The 13,435-nt window shown below is 39.7% G+C and overlaps 1 protein-coding gene across 1 annotated transcript; it reads right to left on the reverse strand.

Moving 5' to 3' along the window:
* Positions 1–9,307: 9,307 nt before the first annotated feature.
* Positions 9,308–13,165, reverse strand: LOC128599965 (potassium voltage-gated channel subfamily S member 2-like). The gene has a single exon (XM_053612043.1). The coding sequence runs from the start codon at positions 12,304–12,306 to the stop codon at positions 10,813–10,815; it is 1,494 nt and encodes a 497-aa protein (XP_053468018.1). The 5' UTR covers positions 12,307–13,165; the 3' UTR covers positions 9,308–10,812.
* Positions 13,166–13,435: the final 270 nt, after the last annotated feature.

Here is a 13,435-nt window from a genome sequence, read left to right on the forward strand (position 1 = left end):
AGCTTGAAGAAGGGCCAATCGCAGGCAGGAGAAGTGGCAAGGGAAGTGATCCAACTGGTGATCTTCCTGGCTGATCAATCAATATGAGGATTATATTTCCACAGCCAGGAATGCCCCAACACCGGGTGAGTACACAGGGAAGAAATGAGGTTAAGCTGGATATTCTTGTGGTGGTTGCCCAATAGAACCAAGAATAGCAGGGCCATGTGGTGTGTAATATGGGCTAAGAACCTCCCATCCAGGGAATTGACAGTGGGTGATTACAGTCATTCAACCAGGACCCCAGACTGGGAAGCCAGTTCAGTGTCCAAAGTTGTTGTCCATGCCGGAATTGACCAACACGAGCAGGGGCATGGAGAGCTGGTTATGACACAGGGTTGCTTGAATTTGGAGATGGAGTAGGGGGACAGATGAACTGGGTGTTTGGCTCACCAGTAGAGAGTGGGCTACCCCCCTTTTCACCAGAGAGGGCAGGTAACCAGGAAGTGGCTCAGTTGACCACAATAGATGCATTCACCCACCTTGAACTTTCAGTCATGCTTGGTGGGGGTGAGTCAGGCCCGGCTCAACTGCATGGGTTCTTCTCCTTGCCAAAGGGAGCTCAAAGGGACTTGGGGGCTGGACGGAGGCTCAGGAAGAGGGCTGTCGGGCAAGCAGAGGGATGGACAAGGAGCTAGAGAAGTATGGGGCCAGCTGGCTCTCTCTCTTTGCCGCTCCTGCATGCAGTTATCCAGCCTGATGATGAGAGATCAGTGCATTGAGGGAGTCCGACTCGTCCTTCAGGGCTACCTACTCACTGAATCAACTCATGAACACTCCCTGGAGGCCTCCTCATTCCACACAGACTCGACTGCCAGGACACTGAACTCTACTGAGTATTCCACCACACTGTGGGGTCCCTGGCAAAGGGACAGCAGGCATTTGGCACCCTCCTTCGCCTGGACAGGGTGGTCGAAAACCCTCCGCAGTATGGTAGTGAAAGAGGAGGAAGGACTTATACTTCTTTAAGTTGCCCGCATAGGGTCCAGGGTCTGGAACATGTGCCATGGTGGACTGGGAGAGGAAACAGTGGGAGCCACAAGGTAGACTGACTGGACTGGGGGTATCTGGGCTAGTTGGAGGAGGATGCAGTTGAGTTGCTGGCTGAGGAGCTGAATCTGGCATGTGATCGCATAAATTAACGCAAAATCAAGCAAACTCTTCAATATTTGGAGGAGATAAGGGCCAAGATGCGTCATGTGACATAATCACAACATCTATTAGCCAAAGTGCAATTCAGTTCAATTCAAGTGCATCAAACATGAGTACAGACTAAAGGTCTCAACAACAAACAGACAGTTCAGTATAATAAACCCTGCATTGAAGTGTTTTCCTCCTAAAACGTATGCTCTTCCCTTCTCCTAACACAGGTCAGTGAATATATCAGGTATTAGTATGGTAAACATTTATTTCCTTTCATAAATGTGTTGGGAAACCATTCCTAAGGTAAAATGCAAACATTTGTGGTTGTGAAATCAAGCACAAGGTAGCAATCATTGCTAGTTACTTAATGGGTCGTAAAGATAGATTAATCACGTGTGATTATGTGTGATGCTATAGTGTGATTGAAAATGAGTTGGTTCACTTGTTCAGTTACAGTTAATATTCAGAAATTCAATAGCTATTAAAGGGAAATGTTTGTTTACTTAGTAGTTTGTCTCCCTCTACTGGCTGTTCTAAGAATAATCCATCATAATTTTGAGATTGTCAAATGACTGATCAGATCATCAATAAGGAAGTAGTGTTTCCATGCTGTCCAATTCTGTACACATGTAGCAGTGAATCAGCATCCATCTGCATTCATATTAGGCCTTTGGTAGCTTCGTCGGTATGTTTCATTATTATTGCTTATACATCTTGAATAGTATTTGATCATTTTTTAAGTATTCATAATTCATGCAGATAGTTGTTCATGTCAGCTACATTTTCTCATTGCATTGCATGGGAGCTATAATGCATTTCTTGTGCCTCATTATTACCCAAATTTGTTTGACTGTTTTATTTCATGTTGTTAATAGGCAAGCAAAGCAGTGTTAAGAGTTAAATAGCATTTGGTAGATTACAAAGACAATTGTAAGAAGGATTTATATCACGTATATATTGTGAATGTAATTTCATACTGTTTCATTGTATTCCTTTCTATTTCATAGTTTTACCTTATCCTTATTAAAATTGGAAAGAGACATTCCGCGTCTGTGAATGTTTGATGAGAGTTTAGCTTGCTGTCAAAGTATACAGAGGACATATATAGAGGACAGTGCATCACTAATACATTAATGTTGTACAGTTGGTAAGCTGTTAATGTACAAAGATGCTGATTGTACTTTAATTTCATTTCAAATTCAAATTGCCCTGGTTTATAATCTGTTGTAGCCTTAGCGAATGTGTCACCAGAAGAGAGTAGTGACAACCATGTCTATGCATGTACCAGAAAGTTCTGGAGAGAGTAGAAAATAGTGTGAGATATGTGAAAATGGTAACAGTAATGGTACATGTTAAAAAGTTGTGAGTTTAGGAAGAGTGTGTTTCGTGACTGAACTACTGTATGTATAAATGCTGTATGTATAATCATGAGTAAATTCATGATTCAGAGCAGGCAAAAAGCTTAAAAACATTTCCTCCTAACACAGATTTGGCTTTTCTTGGAGGACATCAGTCTGACGTCCTGGTTAGGTTGACTACAGTTGCAGTAGTGGTACATGTCGACTGTCTGTTCAAGCCACATTGCACCTGTTACATACGCGCTACTGGTACAGCAACATGCTTTGTTTTTCTTTTATATATAGAAAACTATTGGCCAAATGTACAACTGTATAAACATTGATGTTAGACACAAACAAAGATGGGTCTGCTGTAATTAAATCATAGCCAATTTAAAAAATAATAATAATAAATCATGACATGAGACAGTGGAGCAGTGAACAAACATCTTATGCATGTCTTTTCCATGAGTATCACTATTGTACAATTTGCTATGAAATAATAGGTTGCACAATCATGACATCCTTGTACATAAATATTTTAAATAAAGTTCACGGTATATAAATAGTGATTGTGTGAGTTAAATTTGATTTCTATGGAGCGTCACTTACCCGTGTGAGTGAAAAGTGATGGTGCATTAAAACGAAGCACTTTGCATGGGCTTACATTTTACTTGCTTGTAACAGATGGTGTTTTCTTCTTTTTCTTCTTATAATTTTAATGGTGGTTAACAACTGTCTTAAAGTGGATTATTTTGGATTTTTGAGGAACAGAGTGCAACAGCACCACCAGCTGTTATAAGTAAAACACACAGAATAGTATGAAACTAAGCATAATCAGCCCTACAGAGCCCAGTTCAGTGAACTGACATAGCCAATCAGTAACAGTCATGTCAGGTGATTACACAGACTGAAACACCCCCTAGATTTCATGTGCATTGGGACCAATATACACTACATGACCATCACACTCGTGGGCCTTTTCCTAACTGTTGCCACAAAGTTGAAAGCACACAATTGTATAGGATGTCTTTGTATGCTCTACCATTACAATGTCCCTGCACTAGATCTAAGGGGCTGAGCCAGCATGGCAGTGCCCCTGTGCACAAAGCAAGGTCCATGAAGACATTGTTTGACCTCAACCCCACTTAACACTTTTGGGCTGTATTGGAAAGCTGACTAAAAGGCCTTCTCACCCGACATCAGTGCTTGACCTCACTAATGTTCTTGTGGCTGAATGAGCAAATCCCAAGAGCCATGCCAAAATCTAATGGAAAGCCTTTGTGTGTGTGTGTGTGTGTGTGTGTGTGTGTGTGTGTGTGTGAGTGAGAGAGAGAGAGAGAGAGAGAGAGAGAGAGAAAGATGTATACAGTGTATGTATATTTACACAGTCCCCTCCAAAACTATTCAAGGCCAATTCAATTATTTTGCTGTACACTGAAGACATTGGGTTTTAAGATCAAAAGATGAGCATGAAAAGAAAGTTTTGAATTTCAGCTTTCCTTTCCTGGTATGTATATGTAGATGTGTTAAATGACATAGAACATTTTGTATCAGACCACCCAATTTGTAGGCAAGCAAAAATATTGCATATAGTGTGTAATATTGTATATAATATAATGTGAATGACAGATGTTTCTTGTTACCCAGATGTGTCCTGTTAGATTGATTGTTTAAACAACAAAGCAATAACAATACATTTTGCTCTGAACATCTGTTCTTGGTTTTAGCCTTCCTTCAGTTTAATCTGTGAAGACTGCATTTGTTCTTAAAAAGGATAAGCCAACATGAAGATCAGAGAGCTGTCTATGGGAGAAAAGCAAGCCCTTTGGAAGCTGAGAAATGAGGGAAAATCATTCAGAGTCATTTCACAAACATTGTACATAGTCAATACAACAATTTGGAATGTCCTGAAAAAGAAAGAAACCAGTGGTGTACTGAGAAAAAGACACTGAATGGGTCAGCCAAGGAAAACAACACCACCACCTGATAACAGAAACATTGTGAGAGCTGTGAAGAAAAACCCAAAAACAAAAGTCAGTGACATCAGCAATAACCTCCACAGGGCAGGGGTGAAGGTATCACAATCCACCGTTCGAAGAGGACTTAAAGAGCAGAAATATAGAGGCCATAGCACAAGATGCAAACCACTCATCAGCAGTAAGAATTGGAAAGCCAGATAGGAATTTGCAAAGAAATAGACAGAGCCACAAAAGTTCTGTAACCAAGATTAACCTCTACCAAATTGATAGAAAGGCCAAATTGTCGAGAAAGAAAGGACCTGCTCATGATCCAAATCATACAAGCTCATCTGTGAAACATGGTGGAGGTATTTCATGGCTTGGGCTTGCATGACTGATTCTGGAACAGGCTAACTACTCTTTATTGATGATGTAACTCAGGATGGTAGCATCAGAAAGAATTCAGAAGTTTACGGGAATATTTTGTCTGCAAATTTACATTTGCATCCTAATTAATCAGGAGGAATCATGCAGCAAGACAATTATCCAAAACACACTGCCAACTCAACGCAAGGACTTTATTGGGGAGGAAAATGGAAGGTTTTAAACTGGCCAAGTCAATCACTACACCTGAACCCAACTGAGCATGCATTTCACCTCTTGAAGAGGAGACTGATGGGAGAAACCCCCAAAACAAACAACAACTGGAAGAGGCTGCAGTTAAAGCCTGGAAAAGCATCACAATAGAAAAAAACCAACAATATGGTGACGTCAATGAGTTGCAGACTTGATGCAGTTATTGCAAGCAAGGGATATGCAACCAAATATTAAAGCTGCAGTATCAAACTTTTTTTGGTTAAATATGATCAAAAATCAATTATTCAGCAACTACATAAAAAATCAGTGTGCAAAACTGTCTCCTTACCTTACCCCGATTCACAATGTTAAGCTTATAATAATGATTTATAATTTGAGCTGTTGGGTCTGATTTAATGGGAAACGTCAGTTTGATGTTGTCTGCGTGGCCTTTGACATCACCATGCCCTTGGGTGGTTATGTCACGTCTCTAAACAGAAAGAAGAAGACCCGGCTACTACTGTGTGGTGTGAGGATGGTGGTGTTTGTAGCTTGTCCTAACAAGAGCTTCTTAGAATTGAAATTTGTCATCTAGGTGGCTGCTTTTAATCTGGATAGTTTTAAATGCAATCATTGTTGACATCTGGGGAATCACTTGTTGTCAAAACCAAGAAGCCTCAAACTGCAGAGAGCCTGCAGTAAAAAAGGGAAAGCAACAAAGCCCCTGCTAAAACAAGAATAAATATCGGCATGGCTTTTGAGAGGTGGCAAAAATTCCAAGATCTGAAGTGATTGAAGACTGATGCAGAGATTGCTTTTTTGTCTGCTGAACATTAAGATTAAGATTTCAGTGGCTCAGTAGGTAGATAGCTAAAATAAGCCCACTTGTTTGCTCGATTCAGCTAGGTGTAAAGTTTCCTATGTTGTTGTTTTTTGGTTGTTGTTGTTTTTGCTATGGTTAATGTGGTAAATTGCACTTATTTTCTGCTACCCCTTCAGACCCTGCGTCCATTGGACTGGACATCAAATGGTTTTTGGTTTAAACCAAAAAATTGTATACTTTTATTATTTGAATAATGCCTGGTCCCTGATTGGTCCCTGATCAACCAATCACAATGAAGACATGACCCCTTGCTTCAGGCATCACTTTAGATAGGCATGGCTCACTAGACAGGAGGAGGAGGAGTAAGCACCTTTTTTACCTGCTATATACTAATTTATGTTCATGGTAGCCTGCATGCAACTATTATGATCTTAATCGTATCAGGTGATAATATTTAAAGTAAATTTGAAGATAGTTCAGATCTTCAGAAGAGTTGTAGTACACAGGATTAAAAAAAAAAGTTTAATGTCCATCGCAATGGACATCAGGTCTTGAAAGATATCAGCAGGAACCTCATGACTTAGTATCAGATTCTGAAATTTGTGCAAGCATTTCAGAGCTAAACTACAGAGCTAAAAATTCTGACAAATGTTAATGTTTTATGAACATTATGTATTAATTATTAATATTAGTATATTTTAGAGTGTAAAATGACAGACTTGAACTTCTAGTAAATGGAGAACTATCGGATATTGACAACATATTGAAATTTGTTCCAAAAAGTGCACCCTGCAAGCAGAAATTGTTTCAATGCAGCTCATTGAAAATTTGTGAATACACTGCAACACACACACTGATGCCTTGATGCTACAATACTATGAACAAGTACACATAACACATAAACACACCCACAAACGCACACAGACATATACATACACTGTCTGTCTGGTCCCATTCCACAGAAGAACTACTGAAGAACGAACTGCTGGAAAAGTTCATGCTGGCTATGATAGAAAGGTGTCAGAACACACAGTGCATCATAGCTTGCTGTGTATGGGGCTGCGTAGCCACAGACTGGTCAGAGTGCACATGCTGACCCCTGTCCACTGCTGAAAGCACCTACAATGGGCATATGAGCATCAGAACTGGACCATGGAGCAATGGAAGAAGGTGGCCTGGTCTGATGAATCAGGTTTTCTTTTACATTATGTGGATGGCCGGGTGCGTGTGCGTCACTGACCTGGGGAAGAGATGGTGCCAGGATGCACTATAGGAAGAAGGCAAGCCGGTGGAGGCAGTGAGATGCTCTGGGCAGTGTTCTGTGTTCATTTATGTGGATGTTACTTTGACATGTACCACCTACCTAAACATTGTTGCAGACCAAGTACACCCCATCTTGGCAACAGTATTCCATAAAGGCAGTGCCTCTTTCAGCAGGATATTGCACCCTGCCACACTGCAAAAATTGTTCAGGAATGTTTTGAGGAACATACAGAACTTGCAGGACTTAAAGGATCTGCTGCTAACATCTTGGTGCCAGATACCACAGCACACCTTCAGAGGTCAGAGCTGTTTTGGTGGGAGAAGGGGGACGTACACAATATTAGGCAGGTGGTTATAATGTTATGGCTGATCTGTGTATGTTCTTTTTAAAATCTTTAAGACTAGTTCACATATTGTACATGTTTAAACTCTAGTTCACAAGTACAGTTTGGTTTATATAAGATTATTTCTCTCAAAGGTTTCTTGAAATTTTATGCTACTCCAGTCGTGGCGTCCATTGTAGTAGAGATGAAAAAAATCTAATAAAAATAAGAGTTGGCAAAAATCTTTTTAAAGACTAATTTCTACATTGGTGAAGAGTAAATATCAAGTGGGTCTTTTGCTCTGTGGAAAAAACTGAGGTCTGAAGGGGCAAGTCACCTCTACTGCAAGAAAACTGTATCCGCTGCCACCTCCATTGTCAAGTATTGGAGATAATATAAAACCCATATGAATGCCACAAACCATCAGATTCATACGCACAGAGGAGCAGTGCAGAAGCACAACCCACGCACAAAAAAAATTATATATACAAGTAACTTGCAGTTTTATGTTTCAAATAGAGATGGCAACAGAGAGGCAAAAGTTCAGTAATGCAGCTTTAAGTGTTATTTACTTTCATTTACTTCAAGACTTAGCTGTTCTTACACTTTTGCTTGCCTAAAAATTGGGTGGCCTGATGCAAAAGGTTGTTGTTTAACACAATTAGATGTAAATAACATGAAATAAAAGTCCTAAATCGTAAATTCTCGTCTCATATCAATCTTTTAATCTCAAACTCAAATGTCTTTGGTGTGTAACACAAATGAATTGGGCATGACGATCCAATAGTTTCTGAGGGGACTGTATGTGTGTGTGTATCAAAAAGTACACACACATATATATATATATACACACACACACACACACACACACACACACATATATATATATATATATATATATATATATATATATATATATATATATATATATATATATATATATATATATATATAAATAAAATATTACACACACACACACACACACACACACACACATATATATACATATATATGTCTCTCCCCATTGATACTCATTATACCCATCAAAGATGTGCATGGGGTATAAGCAGGGTATGACAGTTAGGGGAAGGAAGATCTTAGTTGAGAGACTCTGCCATCTAGCCTCAAGGGAGTATCTAATTTTCTGAAAACTGTGTTATCTTTAAAGTACTCAGCAGTACTTATTGAAAGGTAGTGTGCTAAATGAATATTCACAGATGAATTAATAATATTGATTAGAAAAATGGAATGTTACACAAATTTAAAACAGACCTCTGACAAGTAAATGGCAAAGGCCTTTGCTTGCAAGTTAAACCTCTGAGCTAACAGAACAATTACTTAACAAATTTGTATACATCTCTGACAGGGTAATGTGACAACCTAGTAAAAGCTATATATATATAAATATATATAAACATAAAGCTTTTTAAATTAAATGTATACAGTGCTGTGAAAAATTATCTGAAAAAGTATTTCTTCTGTTTTGTGTACATATATATATCATACTAAACAGTTTTACATCTTCAAACAGAATACAACAAAACAAAGTCAACCAGAGTAAACATACAATATTTTATTTATTTTTTATTGAAGCAAAAAAGGTTAGCCTACACCTATTACCAATGTGAAAACTAACTGCCCCCTTAAACTTAAAATGCCACCTTTAGCAGCAATAACTGCAACCAAACGCTTCTTCTAACTCGATAACTAGTCTTTCAGTTACTTCTAGGACTAGGGTTTATTCCTATGCTTTGGATCATTGTCTTGCTGCATAATCCAGTTGTGCTTGAGTTTCAGTTTACGGACTGAAAACCAGATATTCTCCTTTAGGAATTTCTGGTCGAGAGCAAAATTCATTCTTCCCTCAGTTACTGCAAGTTGCCCAGGCCCTGAAGCAGCAAAGCATCCCCACACCATCACACTTCCACCACCATGTTTTTTCTTCTGGGTTAGCGTGGTTTTTGCCTTGCCACTCTTCCATGGATGCCATTTTTGCCCAGTGCCTTTTTTATACAGGAGTCATGAACAGTGAACTTTATTGATGCAAGAGAGGCCTGTAGGTCCTTTAATGTTGTTCTTACCTCTTTTGTGACTTGCTGGATGAGTAGTTGCTGTGCTCTTGGAGGAATTTTTGAAGGTCGGCCACATCTGGGAAGGCTCACTATTGTGCAGAGTTTTATTGTGCACTGTGGTTCTTTGGCGTCCCAGAGCATTTGAAATAGCTTTGTAACCCTTCCCAGACTGATGTATTTCAATCACCTTCTTCCTCATAATTTCTGGAATTTCCTTTCAATTTTGGCATAGTGTGTTACTGGGTAAGACCTTTTAACCAAATTCATACTGTTGAAAAAGTTATATTTAAGTGTTGATTTGATTGAACAGGGTTGGCAGTAATCAGGCCTAGTTGAGTCTAGTTCAGCTGAACCCCATTATGAATGTAGTTTCATAGATTTGGGGAATTCGTAACTATGGGGGCAAATACATTTTCACACAGGCCCAGGTGGTAATGGATAACTTTTTTGCTTCAATAAATAACATTATCATTTAAAATCTGTATTTTGGGTTCACTCAGGTTCCCTTTGTTTTATCTTAGATTTTGTTTTAATTTCTGGAATAATGTTATTGAACACTGATTACAATTCCAGCACCAACTAAATGGTTATTGTTTGGAATCAGTTACATTACGTTAACCTAGTAAACTGGAGTCAGATACTTGTTACCAAATTATTATAAATTGGGAGTCGGATCTTTAATTGAACATTGGCATCAGATATTTAAGTCATAAAGTTAAATCACATTTAACCTTCAACTGCGTCTATTTCTGTCCTTGGTCATAAGACAGCAGTGGACTAAGGTAATATCATTTTATATTTAGTCCTTCAGCAAATGCACTTCCACCGTAGAACACTTTATAATATAAGTCTTTACAATAAACACTTACAAGAGGATTATACTCCGGCATATTTTGCAACAACATACTCAGTTTTTTAGTAAACAGTAAAATATGTGGTGATGACAGTCAATACTGATTAAACTTTGCTCAAGTACAGAACTCCAACAGACATACACAAAATATTTCTATAACTGCGGATACGCTGTCTGGTCTCATGAAATGTTATTGATTGGTTTGGGGATATTTTTTCCAACACATACTATATTGAACAACTATATTGATTCTCTAAGGCAGAGAATCCTGGATCACTATACACATTTGAACTCAGTAAACACAATCAATATCAGGTAAGTGGGTTTTGATGGTAGGATAGAACTGTACTACAAGATGCAGCTTATTTGAATATGTATTCTGATAGAGCCATACACATGTGAGTGCTTTCAATCCCTCTGAGCTACTGCAGTGACCCATTCAAGCTGTGGTCACTGGGAAAACTGCGACTCATGTTGGACAGACTGGCCATTAGAGACTTCACTTTATATGCATAATAGTTCCTCAAATTCACTGAAGGTACTTGCTTAATGTCCTCACTGAAGTCACAGCTCCTCATAGCGATCTCCAACTGTTTCTGCCTCTTATAAAACAAAGAGAACTTGTTGAAAATCAGTGTGATAGGCAGCACCACCACCAAGATGCCAGCAAGGATGCAAGCTGAAGCAGTGAGTTTTCCTGCAATAGACCCTGGCACCACATCTCCATACCCCACAGTAGTCATACTGACTGTTGCCCACCACCAGCAGGCTGGGATAGTAGTCAGTCCATCATTTTCCTCCTTCTCAATGGTATAGGCCATCACAGAGAAGAATGACACCCCCACTGCTAAATACAGCAGTAGCAGACCCACTTCCCTGTAGCTGTTTTTCAATGTTGCTCCAAGTGATCTCAGGCCAGTGGAATGACGTGCCAGCTTCAGGATTCTGAAGATTCGCATCAGCCTCAGGACCTGTGCCACACGTCCCAAGTTCTCCAGTGTGGGACGCCTCTCAGCCACCAGATCAATCAGTAGTGTGAGATAAAATGGTAGAATAGACACCAAGTCAATCATATTTAATGGGTGCTCAAAGAAATGGAGTAGGTCTGGTGCAACAACAAACCTGATAACCAGTTCAAATGTGAACCATCCTATTCCAAAATGCTCCACAGTCTCAAAATGGGGATCTTCCTGAAGCACGCCTTCACTGTCCAGTGTGGCAAAATCACTCATGCTGTTCATGCACATGGTGGCTATGGAGCCCAGCACCACCAGGATAGAGAAAACACTAATGACCCGGCTGGACACAGAGTAGCCAGGGTTGTCCAACATCAGCCAAACCTTCCTCCTGATTCTCCCAAGTGGCTGCTTGTCAAATTTGGTGGCATCACTATAGAATACTAAAATCTCATCAAAAGAAGAAGTAGTGCTGCCCTCCTCACTTTTGTCCTCCCACTCCTCCTGGTATGGCTCCATTTTTCTGCAGTGGTAGGTGCTGCTGCAACAGGAGTCAATGAAAAAGTCATTGATCCCCCAATATTCAATTTCCTGGGTAAATGAGAAAATACAGAGTTCTTCCATAACATGCAAACGGCCTGTGTTATAGAAATTCAAAACATAGGGGAAAAGTGCAGGATTTCGATCAAAGTAGAATTCCCTTTCAGCGTCATCGTAGTCATCGCACAGTTCCAATATAGATTCTTTTGACTGACATCGCAGCAAACGGGCAAGTCGCGTCTCAGGGAAGCGAGACAGTATGCTAGAGAGTAGTTTCCTCTTAAAGCCTCCTACATTGATGCGTATGGCGCTATTCTCTATATTAAATACATTTAAATCCTTGAGAGTGTGCGCAGTCATGTCTTGAAGCTCGCCGTAAGACTGACGATTACAATGATTAAAATCCGTTCCACAAATCATGTAGCCTTTTGTGTAAACTGACAAATTAGAACAAAAATATCACACAGCGCACTTCTTGTAGGACAAATGCTACACTCATATTCAGAGTTGAGAGTTGTGAAACTCAATAATGAGCTGAACATTCCAGCTGTTTCCCTACAAATAACTGCCTGGATGTTTTTCACATTGAATGAATGGCTTAAGCCCTTAAAATGCCGTCCAATTGTATAACACACGTCACTGATCCAAGTCGTTGACTCACTGTGTGAAACGTCCCTTTCTTCGATTGTAGAAAATAGCGAGTGATTCCAGTAACCTGAGTCATGAGTTGGGATTTGGGATTGACAGGGCACCTCCCAGACCCTTCGCTTTCCGCCCTCCAGACGAATCGGTGTCTCTGCGGATTGCGTGAGACTGAGGGGTTTAATTCCCGCGGCACAGTCTCCAACCACCAACCCGTGTCCTTTAACGGCTGATTTCTTAACGCGCACAAAAGAAAACGATAGTCTTCTAAGATGTTATATTCCCTGTTCTTTGTGTGTGATGGAGGAAGTCACTGCGGATTGTTCGCGGATGTCGTGTTGCTGTTCTGAAAGGGACAGATCCACTAAAACCGCTCCAGGGGTGGGCGAGTCACTGCTGCTAATTCGTTATGGCGACAACGAGTAAAATATTGTTCATCCGTGTTACTGTAAGAATCTTATTCTATACAACTACTCTCGCTCTCTCTCTCTCTCTCGCTCGCTCGCTCTCTCATAGCGAATTAAAGGGGGTGACCATTGTAATTAATTAACTACCAATTAACTTGGTACTTTCTCTTCACAGAAAGCAGAAAATAACTTCACATTCAATCAACATGTGGAATACGCTACCTTTTAGAGTAAGATCTGCTACAACCATTGACGAATTTAAATCTTGCCTTAAGACCCATTATTTTCTTCTTGGCATATGACTGTATCTACTTAGTCATTCTAACAAGAGAATTTATACTTTGCATATTTTTTAACCTTGAATTTTCTCAGATGTAGGTGCCTACAGCACTTTGGTCAGCTTTGGCTATAGAAATAAATTGAATTAAATAGATTTTTTTTTCATCAATAGGTTAGATCTCAGACATTAGAATTCAATCATGCACACCGTTTTTGATGCA

Source organism: Ictalurus furcatus, chromosome 23 (genome assembly GCF_023375685.1).
Source record: "Ictalurus furcatus strain D&B chromosome 23, Billie_1.0, whole genome shotgun sequence".
NCBI classification, from domain to species: Eukaryota; Metazoa; Chordata; class Actinopteri; order Siluriformes; family Ictaluridae; genus Ictalurus; species Ictalurus furcatus.